Here is a 24,963-nt window from a genome sequence, read left to right on the forward strand (position 1 = left end):
CTGATTATCCTTAAGGATGCCTTCACATCCCTAGACATAACACACAGCACAATCACTAACCTTTACTGGCATCCTTATGCAAGATGGGAATGGGAATAAAATGGGGATCAGTGCGATGAGCAGATGGCAGAACCGTGAGGTTGGATATCGTGGACCCTTTTATTAACCGCTGAACCCTCTCCTAGGTGATAACAAAATGTTGTTAGCTGACAGTTTTGCCTTCACAATGAACATGGTTTTCTTCTTGTGAACAATAAATTAGATTATGAATAGTTTCATTAAGTTTTAATAAAGTAGCAGCAATACCATCTCCAATTTTATTGCTCTTGAGTATCCTGTGCTACTGTCTACTGTCAGGATTTTGTGTAATTTAAAATAGTTAATTAAATCCAATTAACATGTGGTGATTTCCACTATGCAAATTCAGTGTAGTAGTTAATAAAGGAACTATTAAGATTTTGTTCAATTTTAATGACTACAATATAAAAGTACTAAATCTTGACATAGGAGGTTTTGAATACAGCAAAGTTGTGCACAGGCAGATTTCCCAGGAAATAAATAAGAGTCTTGAGGTTATAAAAACAAACTGGAAGGATTTAAAGAAAGGCACTTCAGTCACTAGGAACAGGTTAAGTGTGAACACTGAGTAGACTGTTGAAAACTAAGCGAAGGACAAAGGTGCAATGTCTCCATAAGTCACACAGATAACCACTGTTCTTGGAGTCAGAAATGCTCTTATTATAGTTAAGAAATAGGAATTGATTCTGTTTAGTGGATCTTAGATTTATAACTTGCATATAAGTCACACTTAATTGTATAGCTCAAGTACACTGTTTATACTTTGATCATAAGAAGATGTGGATTACTGGGCCCCTCCACAGGAAGAATTCCTCTGTCTGCTGTTTATAAACATTTATATTTTCAAGTCATTTTCCAAGCATTAATTAATTTGCATAGTTTCCAGGGGAACTAGATAATGGTTTACTACTTAACTTATGAAGAGCTCAAAGCATGAAAGTTAGTAGATTTGCTTCAGGACACATATATACCAAATATGCACAGTTTGTCCATTTAAAATGAATCTTTTTTTTTTCAATAGTGAACAATGTCATTGGCCTCAGCTGTATTACACCTTCATTCCCATTAGGCTTAAGGACAGAAAAGGAAAAGTTTCTTCCAAGTGCAGATTAAATATTAGCTGAGCAAAGTGTTAGGGTCCCCAACCAGGATGTATTACTGAGGGGCAACAACAAAGAAGCATCTCCCACCACACTGAACTCTTCATGATGCTCAATGAATAGGAGCAAGAATTGTTCCTTTTTGGTGCTGTGGAGAGAACCCAGGGTTTTGTACATGTTAGACAAGCGCTGTACCACAGAGCTGTACTCCACTGCTACAAGTAATATTTAAGAAAAAAAAGTGTGTATATACGTGTGCAGGTCTGGGGCTAATATCGGGTATCTCCCTGGATTACTCTCTTCTTTATCCATTGAGAAAGGGTCTCTTGCTGAACCCAGAGCTCACTGATTTGGCTTGCTAGCCAGCTTGTCCAGAGGATCCCATCTCTGCCTTCCTGGGATTATAGGCTGCCTCTGCAACTGCTCGGCTTTTACAGAGATTCTAGGGATCCCAACTCCAGTGCTCACACTTGGGAGGCTTGTACTTTATCTAGTGAGCCATCTCCCAGCCTGTAATCGAATTTTAAGAGGGAAAAGCCTGTTGCCTTCCATGTGAGTTGGAATAGGAAGAGCAGGTGCCACCAGCCTTGCCTCAGTCGCAGTAGGGGACTCTGCAGGAGGATCCCACAGAACTCCAGGCTGGCTGAGACAATGGGCTTGTCCTTAGCTCTCTTGTCTCTTCCTCTAGACCTGAGCTGCTTCTGAGATCTCCTCCTACTCTGAGAGACAGAGACAATCACCCAATGTATTGTAACTAGAGCTGGCGTGTATGTTACAATGTATTGTAAGTAGAGCTGGCATATATGTGACTAAGGAGACCCAGTATCAAAAGGGACAAGGTCTCTTACTTGTCTGGCTGGTATCAAGGTCAGTGAAGTGAAGGTAAATTGAAGGAAGAGAGAGTGATTCCACTTCAACAAAACTGTCAAGCTCTGTGCAGAAGTGAAATACGGGTTTGGCAGTTTAGGGGCACAGAGCATAATTTATCTGGATTTTCTGAAAGCCTTTGATAAAGAACACCTGACAACTGGCTTTTGAACGCTAAGGCCAAAAGCTCCAGTATAAAATACATCATTAAGAATGACACAAAGGGAGGCTGAGGGGCAGCGAACAGATTCTGTACTGCAATCAGCATGCTCATAAGGCTGCTTTCTTCAGTTCCTTACCCCATGCCAGACAACATACTGCGGATGCTGAAGAGGCAATGGGTGAGCGAGTGGATGGGATACAGGAGAGGGCTACAGGTTACAGAAACTAAATCCCTCATTGTGGCTAAATAAGAAACATCTGCCCACTCTACTGTCCCTTCCCACGGCAAGGATAAACATTTCTGTATAAGCCTGGTTAGAGAGAGAATGTAGCAAACTTCAGCGTTTACTGAGCACTTACTATGTAACACTAACTTTAATACAATGATCATTAAATTTCATGAGCAATGGGAAAGCTAAGATCTAAGGGAGTGTAGACGTGGGAGCAGTTAAGTCTGCCAGCTGGTGTTATGGGGATGTTGCAGCAACCCAATCCTGACTGTATATTGGAACCACTCAGGGAGTCTCTGGAAATCACTGCTGCCTGGGCCCCCCCCCCCCCGATCCTGGGCAATTAAATCAGAACTGTTTAGTTCAGGCCTGGGCCTTGGTATTTCTGTAAGGCTCCCTGGGCAACTGTGATGTGCAGCCAAGGTTACAATGTACACAGTGGATGATATTTAAATGTCATCTTAAAAGAACATTGAGTTACAGGAGATGGGTTAGAAGATGCAGCTCTAGGTGGGAAGAACAGTAGCAAACCGAAGCAGCACACTGAGCAAACTGGAGCACGGAGGTGCTGCCAACCAGGAGAGGTCTGTGTGGTTGACAAGTGTGGGCATGTTGGGGGAGGGGTGGAAAGAGACAGGAGAGATTGCCTGGCTGAGAGAACCACCAGTTCAAAAGCTGGCTTTGAGAATGTGCTGATCCCCTAGCAACTTCTACAACCACTACTTCTGGATTCTCCTCTATCCTGTGAATAGAGTGCATGTTATAAGACTATCATGCTTTACTGTTTGTAAAAGATGTAAACCTTCACACATTGCCATAATATGGAATAGAATTATTCAGTAATCATATCATAAACAGAACAATGCCCTTTATATATGGTCTTTCATTATTATTTCCAAAACTCTAATTCAGAACTCTATTACTTTGTCTAAATCTTCTAAATTAACTTAGAATTTTTTGAAATAAAAAACCATACAGGGTCTCAGGGCTACACTCAGTGGTAGAGAGCTTGACTAGCGTGTGTAAAGCCCTAGGTTCAGTCCCCAGCACTGGTAATAAAGGAAAGCTCGAAGGTAGAAGCAGCAATCATAGTCCATAGTCCCGTGACTCAAAACGTTCAAACAAAAACTATCCTATTGCATTATTCTGGTACAGATGCTATGTGCTCATTCTAATGATCCCACCAACTCGGAAACATGGAGATAAAGTTGAAAAAACCACACCAACTTTCATTAGAAGACCCATCCTACTTGGCGTCCTTATAAGGATTGATATACTGATGGATAATAATAGTATGTATATTACATTATTAAATTTAATTTGACATGAATTTAATAGGGAAAGGGTCTGAGTTAAAAACATCAAATTATGTTATTATTATTATTATTATTATTATTATTATTATTTTGAGAGTTTCACATAGCCTATGCTGGCCTTGAACTGGCTATGCAATTATTGATGACCTTGAACTTCTTGTTGGAGATACAGTCAAGTGCTGTTATGCCCAGTTATGTGGTGCTTGAGATTGAATTCGGATTTGTGCATGCTAGGCAAGCACTAATAAATTATTAAACCTTAACAAATATTCCTCTACCCCAGAATTCCTCTGAAGTAAAGAATTTTCCTTTACTGATTAGCAATTTTTTTCTTTCTCTCTCTTTCTTTCTTCCTTCCTTTCTTTTTCTTCCTTCCTTTCTTTTTCTTCCTTTCTTTTCCTTCCTTCCTTTCTTTTCCTTCCTTCCTTCCTTCCTTCCTTCCTTTCTTTTTTTTTATTTTTGAGACAGGCTGTCTCTGTGTAGCCCTGGCTGTCCTAGAACTCCATCTATAGATCAGGCTGGTCTCAAACTCATAGAGACCTGCCTGCCTCTGCCTTCCAAGTGCTGGGATTAAAGGCGTGCGCAACCACTGACCAGAAGCAATTGTTTTTTCTTTAGGGAGCAGAACAGTAGACATTTTCAGGCATGTGAGCTCTATACAGGTTGACTATATAATGGAAAAGTAGCATTGACAGCATGTAAGCAATGGGGTGAAGCTGACTGCTGAGGTCTGAATGTCTGTGTGGTGGTATTGTGTTCCCCGAAATATTGTGCACCCTAATAAACTTATCTGGGGTCAGAGACAGAACAGCCACAATATTAAACATAGAGGACAGGCAGTGGTAGCACACACCTTTAATCCCAGCACTTGGGAGGCAGAGCTAGGCAGAAATCCATGTGTTCAAGGATACAGCCAAGCATGGTAACTCACGCCTTTAATACCAGAAAGCGAGCCTTTAATCCCAGGGAGTGATGGTAGAAGGCAGAAAGATATAAAAGGTGTGAGGACCAGGAACTAGAAGCATTTGGTCTGGTTCAGCTTTTAGCTGGTTAAGCTTCAGGCTTTCAAGCAGCAGTTCAGCTGAGAGCCATTGGGATGAGGACACAGAAGCATCCAGTCTGAGGAAACAAGACCAGCTGAGAAGTTGGCCAGGTGAGGTGGGCTGTGGTTTGTTCTGCATCTCTGACCTTCCAGCATTCACCCCAATAACTGGCCTCAGGTTTTATTTCATTAATAAGAACTTTTTAAGATTCCTGCTACATGTGTCACCCAAACTAAATGGATGCTCCAGGGATGCTGAAGGGAGATGACTAGGTCATGAGGATGGAGCCTTCAGGTATGGGGTTAGGGCCCTCATGGAAATGGTCCCGTAAACTGGCCTTTCCTTCCCACCATGTGAGACACAGTAAGAAAGTACCCTCCAGAGTTAGAAAGCAGGGCCTTCACCAGACACCAAATCTAAGAACCCTGACTTTGAACTTCTCAGTCAACACACATAAGAAATCTGTTTCTGTTGTTAGGAGCCATCAACTCTATGGCATTTTGTTAATGATTGAATGGACCAAGATTCCATGTTCCAGTGAAACTTTATTCACAGGAACAGGTGGCTAACCCTTAGGCAATGGTTTGTAGACTTGTGTTGTACAGCTGAATAAAGCTAATTATGAAAAATCCTAAACTTTTCTAGCCTGAATTTTTATCATGGATAGTACAGCCTAACTTGAGAAGAAGAGGCATCAGAGCTCTTGCTAGGCCCACTTCCTTTCTTTCCCCTCTCAGTTTCAGAGTATTCTTTACATTGTCTAGACTTACAACATCCACATTGTACTCTGACACTACAGACGCCGGTGTTTGCTATCATGTAAGTGGCTCATCAACAGTCATTCTCACGGCCCCTCTAGACCACCTTGAGCCATCCAACGGCTCTATTCAGCAAGTGTTCATGGGCATCTTACTCCTTCACGTGTGAATTAAATCTGGGCTCATTATTTCTGATTTCAAAACTGTCGAAGCCACACCATTGTCCTTGATTGTAAACACTGTAAAAATCTAATGGCAGCATGAATTCTCACTCTTTATAGGTGATTCCTTACTTCCTGGACGTTGAAACACTTTCCATCTTTAAAGTTGAAGCATTTCACTGAAATAAGTTATGTTAAATATTCTAAGTTAGTTTTTCTGAGGTTCAGAGTTTCCTTTCCACCAGTACTCTGTTCCTTCTTTACTTTAAGAACTTTTTTCTTATATCAATGAACATCTCTTTCATTTGCTGGTTCTCTGTTTGGGGGACACCAAGTATCTTTCCATATTGCTCATCTTTGCCTTTCATATTATGGTACCTATTTGTTCTCTGGGGCCTGTCTTCTTTTCAAACATGACATTCCAATTTTAGCTGAGCACATGGCTCCAGTTGCAGATAACATTTCTCAGTATCCCCTGTGACTAAATGGGGCATGTGACCAAATTCATGCCAATCAGATGTGCGTGGTCCATTGAGGCCACCTCCACAGAAGGCTTTCTCTAGAGTCTCTGCACTCTTCCCATAAGCTGATGTGTCGGGGGGCAGCTTCCACCATGGGAAAGAGACCGTCCTGTAACCAGTGAAACAAGGAGACAGGAGGAACAGCATCCACCATGGGAAAGAGAATGTCCTGTAACCAGTGAAACAAGGAGACAGGAGGAACAGCATCTTGGGTGGCCACATGGAGTGCAGCCAGACTTGGGTTCTCCATGGTGAACTGTTATGTAAATGAGAAAAAAACTTACTTAAGTCATTGCCACCCCCCAATTGCAGCAGGATAGTTTGTACCAGAGCATTGTGCACATCGGTTAGCATCTAATTCATTCCTTTTGTCTTGTTCCTGTGCAATGCTGTGTTTACAGGCTCTCCTCCATGTCAGTATTTCAGTAGTGTCTTCTCTGCCTTCTATTTATAGTTTATTTATTAGTCCCATAAAGTATTTTGGTATTCAATTTGTTTCTTCTGTCTGCAGTCTCCCTTTGTGTTTCATTCTGCTATTTTATCATCTTGTGTTGGAGCTCTAGTTTTATTTAATTTATGTCATCAAGCTGTACTATTTATTACATGAAGAAATTATGAAAAATCCTTATGTTCTTGACTTATGATTGTTTTTAGACTCTGTCTTTTGTGGCCTAGAGTTCTCTCTCCTCCACCCACTTTCCTTTTGTTAGCTGTGGGTGAGGTATGAACATGGAGAACACACTGCAACCATAGCCCTCCTAGGCACGGCACCACTCACATCAGACAGTTCGCCCGCCCAGTTGTCCTGCCTGCTCCAGTGAGTTACCTTCTTCCCCACTTCCTGGTACTCAATGTGACATGAGAAAATGCCACCCTCTGTCCTGTTCTCTCCACTGACGCTTGTTCCATTTCCTCAGCAGGGCTTCTTGTGGAAACCTGAGCAAAACCCATCTTAAATTTGCTCAGGCTATCCCAGTTCTGGGGAGGGAGAAGTGAGATTTTGTTCCACTTTTTAAACTTGAGTGGTCTCAATTATTTCAAACTTTGTATGTAAACCAAGAACTTCAATATTATTTAACTAAATTATGATATTCTGAATTTATCTAATCTAACTTCATCTAAAATTCAGCCCCACTGTCTTCCAAAAGGCTAGTATAAAGAATCAATGAGTACAAATATGGAAAGATAGGCCATCATTTTTTTTCACACCTTTTTAAAGGTACAAGTCATAAGGTCATCTTTTGACCTTTCACCAAGTAAACAGTGTGGACAGCAGTGTCCCTGAGACACAGCATTTCCAGCCCACTGGAGCCTCTCAGCCAAGCCTGCCACAGCAGAGGAAACCACCACCAGCCATCTACTGTCTTTTGCTCCAGAAATCCACATGCATGGCTAGTGAGATTTCATTCTTCTGTGTCTAGAAATCCACATGCATGGCTAGTGAGAGTTCATTCTTCTGTGTCTAGAAATCCACATGCATGGCTAGTGAGATTTCATTCTTCTGTGTCTTCCCTTCTTCTCCTCAGAATTGATGGTGGGTTGAGCTTCTGTTCATTTTAAGTTTTAAGTTATACTTATAAAAGTAACTGTACAGTTTGAGCCCCCAACCTCCTACAGTCTTGCTTTGTTTAATATGTTCCTTCTCCATTCTCTCCATCCTTAGGCCTGCCTTTAACTTCTGTCACTCATAGGCAAGGTTAAAGGAAACCTCTCTTGGAAAATCACCTTTGGACTCTTTCCCTTCTGTTAGTATGTTTAACATACATGGAAGAATCTGTACACTATTCCCAAGGCATTCCTTAATCAGAGCTCACTTGCTTCTGACTTACTCTCTCGTGACTGCAGAAAGAGAATTTAAAAAAAAAAAAGCCAGGCAATGGTGGCACATGCCTTTAATCCCAGCACTTGGGAGGCAGAGCCAAGTGGATCTCTGTGAGTTCGAGGCCAGCCTGGTCTACAGCATGAGATCCAGGACAGGCACCAAAGCTACACCAAGAAACCCTGTCTCAAGAAAACAACAACAACAACAACAAAAACAAAAACAAAAACAAACAAACAAAAAAACCACTTAGGGCAGCTATGTGGCTCAGCGTTTGGATCACTTGCCATCAGTCCCAATGCCCTAAGTTTGATCCCCAGGACCCATAGGAAGGTGGAGAGAGAGAATTGACTCACACCACTCGAGAGAAATACAAGAATAATAAATAAAATAAAAACCACTCATGGTTCACTAGAAAATAACAAGTAACATAGACACATTAGCAACAATTCTTTTTATAAAGATAAAGCTTGGCAAGACTAAACAGTGACCTAGTTATCCTTGAAACATCAGAGCACCTTACAACTAACTCTCCTGAAGATGAGAGCTATAAACTCCAGACACTGTCTAGAAGGCTGTGTGATGGTATCAGTAGAAGCTGAAAACAGGCAGAAACTAAAAAGCGCTGCATTTCAAAGAAGGAACTACGCCAGTTCAAATTCATGCATGTGTGACTTCTGACCCAGATGTACTTCTCAGAAGCCTGAGAGAGAAAGGGTGGCATGGAACTGAGAAGGAGCCACAGTCTGCCTAACATGAGAAGTTAGAGCTGGAGTTCCCAGCTAATGCAACCAGAAGGGATGTTAGACATAAGGAATTGGAAAGGGCCAAACTTGGTAAATAAATGTCATATAAATATTTGGTCCACCTCTGAGCCACACACATATGGAAGAGATTCTGAGGAACTCTAGAAAAGAAGAAAGAAATAGTTGAAGACTTTCAAAGACTGAGCAAAGTATTCAGCTGCTACCCCCACAAGAACAGAATTTGGAGTTTAGGATTTAAATGTAGCCAAATAAATTGCTTATTAGAATTATAATAAAAATTAGAGAACAAAGTAGCAGAATTTAAGCGCATCATTTATAATGTACATAACAATAAGTTATTATATGTGAAAAGAAATAAGACAAAACAGTCCAGAGAGAGTCAAGAGAGAGAAAGTACAAGGTTTCTTTTCTTTTTTTTTTTTTTTTGGTTTTTCGAGACAGGGTTTCTCTGTGTAGCTTTGCGCCTTTCCTGGAACTCACTTGGTAGCCCAGGCTGGCCTCCAACTCACAGAGATCCGCCTGGCTCTGCCTCCCGAGTGCTGGGATTAAAGGCGTGCGCCACCACCGCCCGGCTCAACGTTTTTTTTAATAACACTAATTTCTGAAAAAAATACAGCTACTTCCTCTGAAGCCACCTGTGTCCACCTTAAACCAAGTTCAAGTTCATTTCCTCAGCAACCCTCACATTTTCCACGCCCTTTGCTCCATACCCTGCTCTTCCTTGCTGTAAATCTGGCTAGAGCAGTGAGCAGTAACTGTGCCACAGCTTGGATATGACACTGTCTTGAAATGTCCTCTGCCAAACAACTTAGTCCACGGCTTCCAAATTCAACCCCAGTCAAAATTTCAAGACACAGACAAGGCACAGACAGAGTCTAGCAGAATGTAACACTGATGGCCTTTAGTGCAGTTCCCAGAACAGGCATTGCTCCACTCTGAAACCTCACAGGGCACAGCCTTTTGCTATGGTAAGCATTTCTGTGTGCATTCTGATCCCCTACATTCCTACCACACTTGTGCACCATATATATGCAGAGCATGTCTATACAATATAAGAATCTGTATCCACTTCCAGTAAAACGTGACTAAGGAGGAAAAATACGTAATAAAGTCTATAACTTTTTTCCCATTAGAGTTAAATCCAGTACTTAAGCAAGCTGTCCCCAAGTGTGCTTGTTGGCTGTGACTCCAGGTGGCCCAATGACAAAAAAAACAAACAACAACAACAACAACAACAAAAAAAAAACAGCTTGAATCTCTTCAGCCTGCGTTTCCCAATTTTATGGGACGATTAAATGCTCCTCTGTAGGAATATGTATTCCATGGAACATTATTATTCCAAGGGATTAACAGTCTCGGGAATGTAGTTTGTAAAAAGGGGTTGTTCTAGTAACAGGATTAATGCCCAGATGACAAGTATATTGCTGTAATTTGCTAATCTTTGGTGTCCTGCAAAGTTAAGAAGAGGTGACACCTTGGTTTAACAAAAGACTTTTCTTCACAGGAGCTTGGTACCCACTGGACAGCTTCCAAATGGACACAAACTAAGGAAACTTGGGGGTACTTCTGTTGCTGTTTCTCCCGATACCCGTGATTGTATTTCCCCGGCACGCCAACAGAAAGGTCCAGTCAGCAGAGCAATCGCTGGGGAAAAACTGCTGCCCGTTTGACCTGTGTGGCCATGACATCTCCGACAAGAGGAAAGGCCTGCACCGGGGACCACACATGGGAAAGCGAGTGTCAAAGTAGCCCGGCCCGGTAAGACTGCAAGTTTATCACTCATCATTCCCATTGCTGCTCTTTATTCCCTCGCTGCAGAGCACTGTGCCAGTCTGTAGGCATCCTTGTTTAAACACTGGCTGGGGTCATAAGTGAAATGAAGTTTGGTCCTCATTTACCTCATGCCAGCAGTTGGGTTGGCACACAGCTGCAGAACTGCTGGGGTCCTTTTTATTTAATTTGGCATCCCTTCCTGAGCAGTACTGAGACTTTGCTTCAATGACTCCACTGGGCTTTGCCATAATTTCTGCATAACATCAGAAAAGGCTGTGAAGAGATTCCTGGGCAAACCTGAAGGGCCTGCTGCACTTACCAAGCAGGTGCTTTGGCTGAAATTTAACAGAGAGTTACACTCAGATGCAAATCAAAGCAATATAAAAAGATACTGACTAAATTTAGCAGTGAAATGGACTTTAAGGAATAGAATTTGACCATCTTAACACCATGTGCAGGCCTAAGGGTTTGTCCTTTTTGTAGTTTCTCTTAGAATAGCTTTCCTAACATCTGAACAGTATTGTCAAAACAAAAGGTATCTCAGGCTCTGAGAGAGTCCTGCTTATTTCGTGGGTTGGTCTTACGGCTGACGCGGTGCAGTCCTGTTTCTGACATGTAAAGCGAAGTCCAAGTATGATACGTGGAAACAGGTAAGAGTGATGGGGACAGCAGGCATGATGCAGCATGCAGGAAATGCACCAGTGAATGCATCAACCCCTTCAGCAAAGTTGCCCTTTGCAGGGTTGAGGATGGGCAGTGTTGGGAGGGGGAGGGGGGCTCCCTGGTCTTGCTAACAGCCTGCCTAGCCGGTCAGTGAGTGACTCTTTCTCAAAAAGTAAGGTGGGAAAGCAATTGAGGAAGACAGCCGACATCAGCCTCTGGCTCCACATGCACCCTATGTCCACCACACACGTGTGAGCCCGCATACATGTACACCCCCAAACATGCCCACTCCTATGTGTTCACATGAACACGTCCACAAATGATTTCTGCAGTCAGAATAGAAGACAGTTTCCCTGGGTCTGCTTTTCTGTTTCCCATGTCATGGGTTGATGTTCCCAAATGAGGAGGGAAGGATACCAAGGAAGTAGACCGGTCAGTGTCAGAACTATGAGGTCAGGCCCAGAGAGTACCCAAGACATGGCCTGATTCCAGAGCCCAAGTCACAGATGGACAGTGCCTAAGGAGAAGAAATAATCTGTCCAGAAATCACAGACATTCAGGACAGATCCAGTACTGGAGCCTGTATAAACACCGGCTTTTAAGTTGGAAAAGTTTTATTTTTTAGAATTTTCTAATTTTTTCTTTCCTTGAAAAACATTTCAATTTAATCCACCCAGAGTTTTCTTTGTACAAGGTGCGAGGCTAGGATTTGACTCACTGCTGTTTTTAAACCTTTCTCCAAGCCACTGACGGCTCTGCTGGCAAGCCCTCCTCTCCCTGCTGTTTCCAGTGCCTCCTTTACCACACAGAGGGCAATGTCTGTGCTCACTTTTCTATTCCACTGATCTGTTGATTTCTATCCATAGAGTGTCATCATAATTACTGTAATCCTATCATGTTTTAGTAAGTGGTATGAAAAGTCCACTTTCATTCATCTTCCTTAGGGGGAAAGAGGTCTTTTGCCCATTTATTCCTCACAATAATAAACATTGGCAGGTTAAAAAGAATTAACATTTCACTCAAGCAAAATAAAACTCCTATGAATTTTCATCGGAATTGCATTAGATATGAAGATTAATGTTGAGAGAATGGCCCTGTGTACTGCAAGCATTTCTCCTGTTGTCTCGGGAATATGGTGTTGCGGGAATATGGTGTCGCATTCCACTTATTCAAGTTTTCTTAGACGTGGCTCCTTCAAGTTTTGGAGCTCTGAAAGTTCCTGCACTGTCTGTTTTAGTATCTTTTCTTGGTACATTTGCGCTTGACATGAGAGAAAAGAGAGAAGGGGGGGGGGGAGGTAGAGAGAGGGAGAACAAAGCTACTAAAATGTTTCTAATGCCTGTTCTGCCTTGCCTAGGGCTGAGGTCATGCGGCCTGTTGTCTCTTTACCATTGGATCTGCCATATTTCTTCATATGTGAAAATGTGTCGTAATCAGAAAATCATGTATGGGACTGGGGGCAGGGCTTGGTGACTAAGAGCACATATTGCTCTTCCAGAGCATCCAAGTTTAGGTCTTAGCACCACGTCAGGAGGTTCACAGATGCCTATAACTCCAGCTCCAAGGGGTCCAATGCACCTGCACACACACACACACACACACACACACACTCTTAGTAAAGTAAAATCTTTAAAAGAAAATCATGTACTAGAATAACCAAAGCCTTGTGTTTGCTTCTTAATGTCAACCGCTATGTTGAGCACCTGGGCTCTGGGCTCACTCCCAAAGAGCAAATCCTAGGATTATGCTACAGCCACCTAAGGAAAGTGGTATGCAGAGCTGGAAGCTGGGAGAGGAGAAATACCATGTAAAACATGCCTATGAAACTAGACCCTCCCCACCTCTTCACTTCTCTGTGGAAGCCATCCTAGTCAGATGTTCGAGTTGATTATATTAAGTTAATCATTCAGTGAGTACTAAGTCTGCATAAGTGCTCTGCAAAGACTACAGAGGATAGGAAAGTGGGAAAAATGGCTCCTGCTTGTCGGGAGGACCAGCAAGAGAAAAGGATGAAAGGCCCTTTTCAGTCAAGTCACTAATTCATTAGAGCATGCCGTGCTGATCTAGGCACAGGAAAATTCATTCTACCTAAGAGACCTGGGCAGATTTTAATTTTTGTGTGCATGTGTACATGTGTGTGCGCACGCGCACGCGCGTCTGAGTGTGTGTGTGTGTGTGTGTGTGTGTGTGTGTGTGTGTGTGTGCACGCGCCATAGCATGTAGGTAAAGGTCTGAGAGCAACTCATGGAAGTCAGTCCTCTCCTACTGCCCTATAGGATCCAGGGATGGTGCTACAGGCCTGTACCCAAGCACCTCCTCTTGATGAACCATCTGCCAGGTCCTAGCAGGCCCTGGAGGATATTTTTATGATCTAAAAGAGGAGGATATTTTTATGATCTAAAAGAGGAACATTCTACAAAAGGAGTCAAATGAAGTTCATGACATTCCGTTACTTCAATTAAGCTAACATAGACTACCTTAACCACACAGACTTCACACCAGTTGTTACTCAGTCATTAGCCAAATCAGCAGCACGTTTGGGTCTGACCAGGCTGGGCATCATGCTCCTGCCCTTAGGAGGTTTGTAGTCTAGACAGGAAAGTTCCATGGAAAGGTATCAGTTCCTCTTATCCCACGTCTTGAGTTAATTTAACTCTTTCACTGCTGTCCCAGACAAAAGTAGAGAAACGTCTTTATCAGACATTCTCTTAAGCTCATACAGGGTCTGAGAACATCTCGATGCAGCCACTGTCCCTGTCTCGGTCCTTCAGCAGTTGAACATGGAGGAAGGAGAAGCTATAGTCTGAGTCTTGGGAAACATGGGGAGAGAAGCAACATTGCTTACCAAAAGATCGCTCTCAAGAACCCTCTCTGGCATTGTACCTTTCTCATTATCCTCTTGATTCCAAAGGCTTTTCGCATTCTTCCGTGTAGTACTGAGGGAGGGAGTGCAGACTAGCGAACAGCAGTGTGTCAGCCCTGCCCCAACTCTAGTGTTAAACAGAAACGATGCTTGACTGATGTGGCTAGCTCTGTGCAGAAGTGATTAAGTAACAGCCCCCGTCTCCCAGGAGGAATGTGGTCAGATCAGGGTTCTTAAAGACACAGGAGGTCAGCTGAAAGCCCGTGGTCTTTTAGGAAAGGGAATGTATCTGCACTAGTTTGAATGAGAAATGTCCCCATCGGCTCATGTATTTGAACACTTGGTCCCCTGGTGGTGGTGCTGTTTGGGGAGGTTCTGGAACTCTTAGGAGGTGCAGCCCAACTGGAGGAAGCACATCCCTGGGTGTTACAGCTTCACCCTGCTTTCAGTTAGCTCTCTCTGCTCCTGTGTGTGGTAGAGAAGTTGAGATGTGATCTCTCGGCTTGCAGCTCCTGCCACCAGATATTATGGACTCTCCCTCTGGAACCATAGGCCAAAACCAACTCTAAGTCGATTTTGTCATGGTATTTTATCACAGCAACAGAAAAGTGACTAATACAGAGGCCAATAGGGAAGCAATGGCCAAAAGCACAGGCTCTGACGTTAGAAAGGATGCTGATCTGTCTTTCTCCCACTTATTAATGATATTCCTGGATCAAGTAATGTACTTAATTTCTTGAAGCTAAAAATTCTTCTTGAAAATCTTTTAATTTAATTTTAGTTTGCATATATATGGGTGTTTTGCCTGCATGTATGTCTGTGCAGCATGTGTGTGTCTGGTTCCCACAGAAGCCAGGAGAGAGCATCAGATCCCCTGGAACTGGATTTACAGAGTGCTGTAAGCCACCATGTGGGTTCTGGGAGTTGAACCTTGGCCCTCTGGAAGAGCGGGCAGTGCTCTTAACTGGCTGAGCTATCTCCCCAGCCCCAAGCTGAAGATTCTTAACCAGTCCAATGGTGACACCATCACTCATGCCACAGGGATTGCTGTCATATAAGGAGCTCAGCACAATACAGTTCACACAGTCAATCCAAGCAGATTGTAGCTACTTACTGTCAAAAGCCAAGTCAGAGTCAGATTCCGTGTCCACACAGCACCTGCTTTCCAGGGGTGGATTCACATCCCTCTGGCAGCTGAAGCTTCACAGATATGCACTTCGAAATGTACACATGTGATGCTGCTCACTGTGAAGAGCCTCTAGCCCGTGGTCCTTCTGTCAGCTTCCTCCTTCTGATCAGGCTTTCTGAGTGGCTTCTAGTAAGGGTAGTCTAGGCTCAGGCTGAACGTTTAATCTGTTTGACCATTGTAGCTCAAAGTAGCATCCCATTCATAATGTCAATGAGATGATATATTTAGGCAAAATAAAATTCTAATCCTGTAAGTTAAGGGTTATGCCTTGAACTACACACACACACACACACACACACACACACACACACACACACACACACCAAACAAACAAACAAACAAACTTTGTAGGGGGCCCTAGCTGTCAGCCAACTCCCCAGATGATACTAATATTATTGTACCCCAAATTCATAACATCTCCTCTTTCTAAAGGACAGATGTAAATGTGGGGTCTAGAGATTGCCTTCTTTGAACTATACAGGATAATTTTTAATGTGTGTGTGTATATGTATGTGTGTGCATGGCTGTGCATGTGTGTTCATGTTTGTGTAGATGCACATGTGTGTGCATGTGCATGGATGCCAGAGGATAACGTTGGGTATTATTACCTCCTTTGAGACAGGGTCTTTCACTGGCTTGAGGATCACCAATTAGGCTAGACTGGCTGCCCAGCAAGCCCCTGGGACCTTCCTGCCTCTACTTCCCCACATCTAGGGTTATAATCATGTGTCAGCACTCCCAGCATTTTTACATGGGTTTTGGGGAATTAAACTCAGGTCCTCATGCTTGTGGGACAAGCGCTTTACTGACTGAGCCATCTTCCTAGCCCAAGACAGCATTTTTAGAATCATCTAAGCAAACATTTTAAAAATCAGGCAATCTTAGGAAAGACCAAACAAAACATGAACTTCAAAGTTTCTTTTGAAAATCCAGCTGCAAAGGGTGGGCCTGGAAGGGCTGCCTCCTGCAGGAGGCCCCACCCCCAATTCTTGAGCACTGTGGAGCTAGCTTGCCATTTATTATCTGCCTAGCCAGGACACCTAGACTATGATTCTAATTTTAAATAACATTTTCTAAAGATTTGGTTTTTTAAGTGGAAGAAAGCCAGGAAGTTAGAAGTCGATTTCATGAATAGTTTTTCATTTTTTTTTCTACTTAGCACAAACAGACAGTAAGTTTGAAAACATACCATATTGTGGAAAACAGCAGAATGAAGCCAGTCTCCTGGGCACAGCTGTGCATGAGCAGACTGGACACAAGGAACTGGTGTGAGGTCAGGACAGGGAAGGACCTCACACTCCAGTGCTGAGTGGGAACCGGCACTGTGGACGTGAGCAGTGGGAGAGACAGCAGAGTGTGCCCAGGAAATCACCCACCTTCCTCGCTGTCCTTCCTTGTTTACACTACTCCCACCTCTACAAGTCCTGCTGTGGCTGATGCTGGAGGAAGGAATAACATGTGGAGATGACAGATGGGGTCCCAGGTAGATCCTTGGCAGCAGCGGGGCATGAAGCATTGGGGTAGAAAGAAAGACAGGTTCCGGAGAAACCTAAGCCACCCTGCTGGAGTGGCTCTTCCTGTGAGAGGAACAAAGCCTTATGCAAATTGTCAGGGAAAAGGGTGCCTGCAGAACTCTAATTAGGCCGATTCATGAACATCTAACAAGTTCAGGAGATAATGTGATTCCAGAAAGTACTATTGCTTTATAGCCAAAGGGAGAGGAAATAAAGTGTAATAATCAATGAGGACATCAAGGGGCAGAGACTGTTCAGAAGAATTCTAATGATGCCCTTCAGTTAGAGCAGCTAAGTGGTCTAACATCGGCTGTGTGCCTAAAGCCCTTCCTTTCACAATCCAGACTGAGACCGCACAATTAGATTTCAGAGACCCAGCCACGGCCGTCCATCATCTCCAAGTGCATCTTTTGGGAAAATGTGAGACAGTCCTAAGTGTCCACCCTGGCCTATGTGGGCACCACTGCTTCTGTCCTAGAGCACACAGCACCTCTCAGCCACATGCAGTTCTTGGGAGGCGCCTTAGGCAGCCTCCATCCAGCAGCTTCCCCCATTACTGCTCGCTTTCCCAGAGGAACTGGCCATTCCAGAAGGTATCAAGCAAACATCGGCCTGAGAGTTACACAGTCAGGTGTGTGGCTCCAATGGTGACTGAACAAGCCATTTTATCTTCTCAGTGTAGAAACAAGACATCACAGGCTGAGAAATGGCTCTGTGGATAAGAGCTCTTACTATGTAAGCATAAAGATCTGAGTTTGAACCCCCAGCACCTCCATAAAAAAACCAGACATGGCCTTGTGTACCTCTGACATATGGGGTTGAGGGCAAAGACAGGCAGATCTCAAGAGTGCACTAGATGGCCAGCCCTAGCCAAAACACTGAGTTTTAGTGTACTGAAAGACCCTGACTGATGACAGAGAATGACAGAGAAAGACTCCAACATTTCCTGAGCCACTGCATGTAAAGACACTCAGGCACAGAGGCACATGCAAGCATGCAGCACACAGAACACACTGGCAAACACATGCACAAAGAAAAGAAATGAGGCAACTTAGTCTTTCAAGACGAGGTGACAGATTTGTATCTTGGCTTGTAGCCATGATACAGGGTAGTGTTGAAACCTAAGTCCTTGGTCTATGGCTTTTCCCTCTAAGGTATATATGGCAGCTTTCAGGCCTTTTCATCTCTAAACATTTACACCATATCATTACTTGGTTATCAAAAGATGATTTGAATCTACTCTTTCTACTCCAACTTCTAGCCTAATGAGACCTGAACCTCCAAAGAAATACCTTCTGGGCTTCCATTACACATATGACTCTGAGGCCATGCTTTTAAAGGAAGTGTACAGTGAATCCTTCCACATTATGGTGCTCATTTCTCTTCTCCCAGAGAGGTTTGCAGTGGCTAGGAATGCATACTTGAACTCAAGTGCAGTTTAATCAACAATAGGCTAGAAGACGGGAGAGCACAGCCATAGTATTTATCCATCTCAAGTACCTCTTAGGAGATAATGACCCTGGTCCATGATGAAAGCAGTTCTATCAGGCCAGTTTCTCTTGTGACTAATGTCATGGAGCTGCCTGCTGTCGAGTTAGGTTTCTATTGCTGTGAAGAGCCACCATGACCACGGCAACTCTTATAAAGCAAACATTTAATTGGGTGGTTCACTTACAGTTTCAGAGGTTCAGTCCATTATTGTCATGGCAGGGAGCGTGGCAGACATGATGCTGGTTACATCTTGATCAGAAGGCAACAGGAAGTTAACTGAGACACTGGGCGGTATCCTGAGCAGAGGAAACCTCAAAGCACACCCCAACAGTGACATACTTCCTCCAACAAGGCTGCACCTCCTAATAGTATCACTCCCTGTGAGATTATGAGGACCAATAACATTCAAGCTACCACACTGTGTTATTGTTCTTGGCTTTAGTTTTTGTTTGTTTGTTTGTTTGTTTGTTTATGTATATGAGTGCTTTGTTTACATGTATGTCTGAACACCAGAAGAGGGCATTGGATCCCATTATAGATGGTTGTAAGCCACCACATGGTTGCTGGGAATTGAACTCAGGACCTCTGGAAGAGCAGAGAAGCCAATGCTCTTAACCACTGAGCCATCTTTCCAGCCCCTCGTTTTAAACAGAGCTCACTGTAACATGTTTACACTGCTCCATTCTCATTCTTGTAACACAAAAGCAACCATAATGAAGTCAAAAAATGAAGGTTTTTATTCTGTTTTTTTGTTTGAGGCAGGGTCTCACACTGTAGCTCAGGCTGACCTCAAATTTGTCCGATCCTCCTGCCTCAGTTTCCCAAGTGATTAGCTCAGAGTGTAAAGTTTTCTATTTTCACTCATGAAAGTACAGTTCTTATAAAAGTTTTGAGTTTGCACTGTAGATACATCTTTTCCTTCTTTCTTTTCTTTGTTTCCTTCCTTCCTTCTTTCTTTGTTTCTTTTTCTTTCTTTCTTTCTCTTTCTTTTTCTTTCTTTCTTTCTTTCTTTCTTTCTCTTTCTTTTTCTTTCTTTCTTTCTTTCTTTCTTTCTTTCTTTCTTTCTTTCTTTCTCTCTTTCTTTTTCTTTCTTTCTGGAAAGTTTTCTTCACCATCAACTAAGAGCAGTGACTATTTCATACAGGAAGAACACGGCTTCCATCCTGGGCATTAAAACAATTAGCACACAATATGGCAACTTTTGGCAAACTTTTGATGCATTCTTTGTCTCATAGTGGATATTTGCATGAAAGAAAATATTGATCACAGAGAGATCTAATTAGGGAAGTCACCTCTTTATCAGTCTGGTAAATTCTATAAACCCCTTCTCAAAATAATGTTTTGTAAATATATGAAATAAAATGCAAAGAAAAGCAAGCCAGATTTGGTAGTGCACACCTATAATCCTAACATTTGGGAGACGGAGGCAGGAGGATCAAGAGTTTAAGGCCAGCCTGGGCTACATGAGACCTGTCTTAAAAACAAACTAATTATTTAATGATTATTATTAATAAATAAATATTATTTAATAATAAAATGGAGCCCGATTATATTGAAATATAATTCTATCTGTAGTTCCCTTTTGATTTAACCCTATCAAATATGTCTGCCTCTGTGTGTGTGTGTGCATGTGTTGACTTAGGCTCCCCTATCTACTTAGCTTTTAGTTTTTCAAAGTGGTAGTATGAGGTCAAGCTGACTGTCTCTTAGCATGGACTCAAATGCTCAGATCTAAAGTCCCGGGCACAGAGGGAAAAGTGGGTCTCTTAAGGGAGTGGGCCCGTCCTGAGAGCAGGTTGCTGCTAATATGGAGTGAATATAGAGCATTGCAAAGGTCCCTTCCCGGACCACTGCCCCCTCAACCTCCCTTCTCCCTGTCCTCTCATGTTTGAAATCCCTCCATAGAGCTTCTCTCCTTCCTTTTAATTAACTAGAGGATTTACTCTTGTGAAAAGGAAAATACACAGGGGAGAGGTAACCCTCCATGCCAAGGTTCTCACGTTTCTTTCCAGCAGTAGACCCTGTTTCCACTGCAGCTAACTAAATAAAGGCTAATATGCAAATAATAAGAAGGTAGCACAATTCTCTGGTGACCTTCACATGTTCAAAATTAGGAGCATGTAAAATGTTGTACATGTGCATATTACATAAATACTCATATATCTCACTCTGATGGCATATAATAAAATATATCTACATGAGTCAGTCAACATTGGAAATCATGAAGTTGTTTTGATTAAGGCAAATTATAAATTCAAGAATCGTAAGTAATAACTGTGTAGTCTTATAGCCATTTATTTGTATATTTTATTTTGCCTACACAATATGAAAAAAATCCCGGTGTGAAAAGGCAAATCATTTTAAATAGCCAGTCATTTATTATGGCAGTATAGTCTCAGGACTCCCTTAGCTAAAATAATCCAGACACTCTGAAGAATAGTAATGAAATTTATTTTAAGATAGAATTCCTAACATCTAGTAACTGCTCCTGTTCCTTAATAACTAAGCATCTGTTGGTAGTGACTCAATTAGGGAGCCTTGAGGAGTGGACTCCACAACAAATTTGAGTCCTGATTATCTTTCCTTACTACATAACCTTAGACAGGTGGTATCCTTCCTCAGTTTCCTCATCTGCAAAATGGTCATATAAATGGAATATATTCTATAGGTTCAAAGGTCAAATAAGATAGCATGTATCAGGCACTTGGTACTATATCTTATACACTGGACATGCTGTATTATCAAAAGACTAAAGAACCATTTCAGGCACTTGCATGAAATGTCATTTCCCAATGGACCCTCTTCCTTTTCAATTGTTTTAGTACCTTCTCTGTCACTTATTCACTCAAATTTCAAAAACAATCTAATTTTATTTGGGATGTTAAATATACATTTTGAAATGGTGCTTTATTGTTGGTTGGTATCTGCCATAATCAATAAATTACCATTTTTACCCTAGACTACAAAATAAAGCAATGACTACTTTCAAATCACAGAAGCAGCAGCCTAACACGAGGCCATGTCTTGTGCTCTAAGGTTGGTGGCTGAAGCTGTGAAGTTGCCAACTACGCTGTGCCACAGCAGGCATCAGAGGACCCTTCCAGCTTGTAACTGTGGCGCACCCGTCCTAGTGGTCCCACTGTGGTGCACCCGTTCTAGTGGTCCCACTGTGGTGCACCCGCTCTAGTGGTCCACTGCGGTGCACCCGTTCTAGTGGTCCACTGCGGTGCACCTGTCCTAGTGGTCCCACTGCAGTGCACCCATTCTAGTGGTCCCATGCGGTGCACCTGTTCTAGTGGTCCCACTGCGGTACATCTGTCCTAGTGGTCCCACTGCGGTGCACCTGTTCTAGTGGTCCCACTGAGGTGCACCTGTTCTAGTGGTCCCACTGCGGTGCACCTGTCCTAGTGGTCCCACTGAGGTGCACCTGTCCTAGTGGTCCCACTGCGGTGCACCTGTTCTAGTGGTCCCACTGCGGTGCACCTGTTCTAGTGGTCCCACTGAGGTGCACCTGTTCTAGTGGTCCCACTGCGGTGCACCTGTCCTAGTGGTCCCACTGCGGTGCACCCGTCCTAGTGGTCCCACTGTGGTGCACCCGTTCTAGTGGTCCCACTGTGGTGCACCCGCTCTAGTGGTCCCACTGAGGTGCACCTGTTCTAGTGGTCCACTGCGGTGCACCTGTCCTAGTGGTCCCACTGCAGTGCACCCATTCTAGTGGTCCCATGCGGTGCACCTGTTCTAGTGGTCCCACTGCGGTGCACCTGTTCTGGTGGTCCCACTGCGGTACATCTGTCCTAGTGGTCCCACTGCGGTGCACCTGTTCTAGTGGTCCCACTGAGGTGCACCTGTTCTAGTGGTCCCACTGCGGTGCACCTGTCCTAGTGGTCCCACTGAGGTGCACCTGTTCACCTGTCCTAGTGGTCCCACTGCGGTGCACCTGTCCTAGTGGTCCCACTGAGGTGCACCTGTTCTAGTGGTCCCACTGCGGTGCACCTGTTCTAGTGGTCCCACTGAGGTGCACCCGTTCTAGTGGTCCCACTGCGGTGCACCTGTCCTAGTGGTCCCACTGCGGTGCACCTGTTCTAGTGGTCCCACTGCGGTACATCTGTCCTAGTGGTCCCACTGCGGTGCACCTGTCCTAGTGGTCCCACTGCGGTGCACCTGTCCTAGTGGTCCCACTGCGGTGCACCTGTCCTAGTGGTCCCACTGCGGTGCACCTGTCCTAGTGGTCCCACTGCGGTGCACCTGTTCTAGTGGTCTAATGCATTATCATTTTGGTATCTAATTCAAATAAGCATGTTGTCCTTTGCTGCACTTTAAAGGATTTGTCATAAAATGAATTGTGTCTTAAATGTTCACAACCTCTCTAAAACTCATTGTAGTTTTCTGCTACCGTTTGGAAACCAGAGCAGCAAGCCCTGTTCCCTCATTAAGCTAGAGGGCAGAGGGAGTTGAGTCAGATTCTTTTCTGTGAAGAAGGGAGAAGCACAGGTGTGATCAAGGAGAAGAAAATATATTGTTAATGCTAATTCGTTTCTCTGAAAGGTGAGAGTCTTATGGACACTTATTACATGCCAGCAGTGTGAAGATACTTTCTGCAATCCCCGTAACAGCTGTACCTAGTAGGCATCATTATCCTGGCTTTGCAGAAAAAGCTAAGGGACTCAGGAGGTTAATTTGCTTACCTGCAGGTTCAAGAATAGACTCACGCTCTGTTCCACTTGACCCCAAGCCCGTTCCACCACACCACCTGCCACCCCATCTAGCTTGCCTCCCCCATAAAACAGAGATGTGAGAATGGTCGAGCTACAGTGACATTCATGGAACCAGCTAGGCAGTGGCAAGGCTGAATTGTGAATCCAGGAGCAAGGTCATTTCACTAGAAAAAACTATCAGGTGGCCCCTTAGGAGAAGACTTTGGACAACCAGGCTACCTGGGACTGGCAAAATCAGGATTTCACTTTGGCCCTCAACACCAGACTACCCAGCTTCAAAGCAGAGACTGGACAGAGGAGAGAGTGAGGCAGCCCTCTCCTAAGCACCTGTTGTATGTAAAGCATTGCTCAGTGCAGTGGAGGATTTGAAAAACACAGAACCCTCATGTTTGTATAGAAAAAAAGACATGATCACATGAAAAATTAAATAGTATCACTGGAACAGCCCTCAGCAACAGTCTGTTGCCCTCCCTTGGTCCCGACAAAAATGTAAATTTTAAATGACATGAAACAATGGTGCAATATAGTATGTGAGGATTGTTAATGGTAAGAACTAATACTTTCAGAGTACATATTTGCAGCAAGATCTGCTAATTCATTTGTCTCGATGCCTCCTACAGGATAGATACACTCAATATAGTGCATCTTACATAAGAGGAAATAGAGGTTGTCTCCAGGGCATCCCCATCTAGACAGACTCACACAGGGCAGTGTGACCCAGAATAACCACACTAAGTGCTAGGAAGTGCCGTGAGTCCAACATAGGGTTGGCTGGGGGTGCATACAGGATCTCCCCCAAAAATATAAACAACGAGATTTGGAAGGAATTAGAGAACTCACTACAGAGTGGCATTTTATGGACATAATTGATAAGTGCATACAGCCTCTAATGGCTTCTCTATGCTTTCCCAACAGTGGCATTTTGTGAAGGAGCTGAACACGAGTCCTTATGAGCCCCCATTGTTCCAGGAACAGCAGGAGTGTCCACAGACAACACACCACTGCCACTGCTGCCATACTGGTGGAGCACACTTTACAGCTTGTGAATCAGGAGACACACTTTCAAAACACACTCTCTGTACAACCTCAAGAGAAGGCCGTCTGTATCTGCTAGAGGTGGGGACGCTGAGCATGCCATTGCAGTCCTTGGGTAATGACTGTGTGTCATAAATAGAATGTGGCATTTCAGAATGTCTTTAAAGCTATTTCCTTTTGTTCGACTAATTTAATTTACCAAATGCTCCTGGGGAAAGGGAGGGGGACCAAGATGCTGACTCCACATTTCTTGGGGGGAAAAAAAGTCACCATTTCAAAAAAAAAAAAAAAAAAAACACTCTCAGAGAAATTACATCCGATTGTTGTCTGCTGGCTCCCTCAAACTCTACCTCTGTCAAAATCCTGCCCTGGCAGGTGTGGGGAAGAATAGACGCCGAACTTGAATGAATACCCACATCTGTTTTTGGAAAGGGGGAACAGAAGCATCACAGAAGGAAGTAAAAGAGATAATTGCTGGCTTGAACTACAATGCATTTTACTTGTGGGCAGAGGGCCAGCGTACAGCAGGCAAAATATGCAGGCCCATCTTATTGGAATTCAGGGGTGGGCCTCCGTTCCTGTCCGGAGACAGCTGTAAACCAGCAGCCCATGGCATCCCAATCAGGCACGGAGTTTTGTCAAGGAATGCTGATATGAACAGAAGCAGCTCCATCGGCTCTGCCTTCTCCCCTGCCTGGTGCCGTGACAGTCAATCTCTGATTCCAGATGACAAGAACTGGATAAAAACTTCAAACAAATGGCGACCTTTCCAAAGATTAATTTGTTTACCAACAAAATATTCCCTCTTTGTCATCTGAAATGGGGGTGACCTTCACTTTGCCACATCTAGGCTGGAAGGATGCTGACTGCAGTCATCTGTTAAGTTAACTCCATCTCA

The 24,963-nt window shown here is 43.6% G+C and overlaps 1 protein-coding gene across 14 annotated transcripts in view; it reads right to left on the reverse strand.

The window, feature by feature from the left end:
• Iqch (IQ motif containing H) overlaps positions 1–24,963 on the reverse strand; it is a 184,647-nt gene that overhangs the window by 121,318 nt on the left and 38,366 nt on the right. For 12 of the 14 annotated variants that reach the window (XM_059268070.1, XM_059268080.1, XM_059268076.1 and 9 more), the window contains exon 6: positions 61–181. The exons of the other annotated variants lie outside the window; for them this stretch is intronic. In XM_059268070.1, the coding sequence (XP_059124053.1) occupies positions 61–181 (121 nt within the window). The remainder of the gene's footprint in view (positions 1–60; positions 182–24,963) is intronic. 14 annotated transcript variants of the gene reach the window in all.

This window comes from Peromyscus eremicus, chromosome 7, assembly GCF_949786415.1.
Source record: "Peromyscus eremicus chromosome 7, PerEre_H2_v1, whole genome shotgun sequence".
Taxonomy (NCBI): Eukaryota; Metazoa; Chordata; class Mammalia; order Rodentia; family Cricetidae; genus Peromyscus; species Peromyscus eremicus.